The sequence below is a fragment of the Prosopis cineraria genome, unplaced genomic scaffold (assembly GCF_029017545.1).
Source record: "Prosopis cineraria cultivar Desert tree isolate PC_DT_omini unplaced genomic scaffold, ASM2901754v1 PC4, whole genome shotgun sequence".
NCBI lineage: Eukaryota > Viridiplantae > Streptophyta > Magnoliopsida > Fabales > Fabaceae > Prosopis > Prosopis cineraria.
The window spans coordinates 7,857,815-7,859,582 of record NW_026555335.1 but is presented as its reverse complement, the minus strand read 5'-3'; the positions used below and the strand labels follow the sequence as shown (position 1 = coordinate 7,859,582).

Below are 1,768 nucleotides of genomic sequence, written 5' to 3'. Positions count from 1 at the left end.
ATACTTATTTTAAATTGTATTAATGTATTTTAGATCTGTGTTGTGTTTTTTAATGATTTAGAAGGACTTTTATTATTGTTTTGATAATTAATTTTTAGGAAAAATATATGATTTTTCTACTGCAAAGAATAATAAAAAGAGGTAAATTTATAATTTTTAAAATTAAAAAAAATTATAAAAAAATGTGTTTTGCTGGTGAGTTTTGTAGTTTGGTAGAAATACAACCTATCAGGATACAGGTTATGTTAGCTCATCTTGTCAAACTCGCAACCTAGCCCATATTACCAACTTTACGAACTTTTCTTGTTGAAATAAAAAACTATCAATAGAGAATAGGAGTGTCAAAAAAAGAAAAGGCACTCAGAGAAGGAATACATACAGCAAAACGTGTTGCACGATTAGCTAACTTTTGTAATTTCATAATGAATTCCAAAGACAACAGTAGCTATGTTGCATGGTGGCGATTGGAGAGATGGAACCGGAGAAATGTAATTGAATGAATGATTAAGAAAAAAGATACCATAAAAACTTCGCGTTGAAGCCTGAAAAAAGTAGAGATTCTTGTTACTGCATCTATAAAACGCAGGCGAAGCAAGCGAGACGAAGCATCGATCAAGGCCATCCAAAGAAATAAAGAATTAGGAAATGGAATCGGAGCTTGTGATGATGAGAAGGCTTCTTGCCCTGATGGGAAATGAAGGGCAGGGTCAGGCAAGAACGTCAAACGGAGGCCACAACAGTGGGACTCAAGGTTCATTCACCAACAGTGGATCTGGTTCTCAACAGTTCCGAGACGTTAACTACAATAACGGCGCTTGTTCCGGCAACGGCAACGTATATCCTCGCTACTACAACGACGGTGGCAACCTCATCCATAACAGTGGTACTGTCCATGGCAACGGTAACGGCTCCATTGTCTATGGAGGCCTTGATTCCTCCACCCGAAACAGATATTGGTAATAAGCTGATATTATGCTAGGCCCTGTATTAAGGAATAATAATAATCATAAAGAACAATGAACGATAACTTATGGAAAGGGTGGTGCTGCTATAGCCCTGTACAATTAATTACTGGTTTGCTCCTTTAATTAATATATACATATATATAGTCTGTGTGCTTTGTAATCACAGGAGGATCTTCATCCTCCTCTTTCATGTTATTAATAATAAATAAATATTTTATTTAATAGGGTTCAAGAGTAGTGTGTCTCTCTCTCTGCTCTGCAACGTTTCAGAATTGCCTCCATTTGTGCATGATCAGTCTTTTTTTTTTTTGTTGCCCAGAGTATCCATCTTCGGTAGCAGTGATTACTCCCTTCGCCGCGAGGTCTTCCACAAGGGAGCAAACGGCTGGCTATAAAGTACTCTCCATTCGCATGAGTGAGGAATTGAAACCCCCACCACATGCTTAAAAGACGAAGTGAGATAACCACTACGCCATACTCGCATGGTTTGTGCAAATCAGTCTTTAATTTGTATGTGATGCATGTGAATCAATATAATTTTCAAGAGGAAAACTACTAACTGATCAGATGGCAACACTATCAAGGACGCGCGGGAGCAGCAGATCTTTATGCATATTTAATATGGGTATTAATAATTATAAAAGAAATAATCGTTAATATTTACTAAATTCATAAAAATATCTATCAAAATTTTAAAAATAAATAAACAAAAATTTCTACATATATAAATATAATTATAATTAATAAGTAAATGTAACTCCTTAATAGAAAGAACGTGTAGGATATAATTTTAAAAAAACACG

The 1,768-nt window shown here is 35.2% G+C and overlaps 1 protein-coding gene across 1 annotated transcript; it reads left to right on the top strand.

Annotated features, from left to right (window-relative positions):
* Window positions 1–601: 601 nt before the first annotated feature.
* LOC129309939 (uncharacterized) lies at window positions 602–1,187 on the top strand. The gene has a single exon (XM_054951723.1). It carries the CDS (start codon window positions 646–648, stop codon window positions 958–960), a length of 315 nt encoding a protein of 104 aa, XP_054807698.1. The 5' UTR covers window positions 602–645; the 3' UTR covers window positions 961–1,187.
* The last annotated feature ends 581 nt before the right edge of the window (window positions 1,188–1,768 follow it).

What these genes read in the sequence shown, in the direction of transcription:
- LOC129309939 (XM_054951723.1), top strand. Translation starts at nt 646, where the DNA reads ATGGAATCGGAGCTTGTGATGATGAGAAGGCTTCTTGCCCTGATGGGA.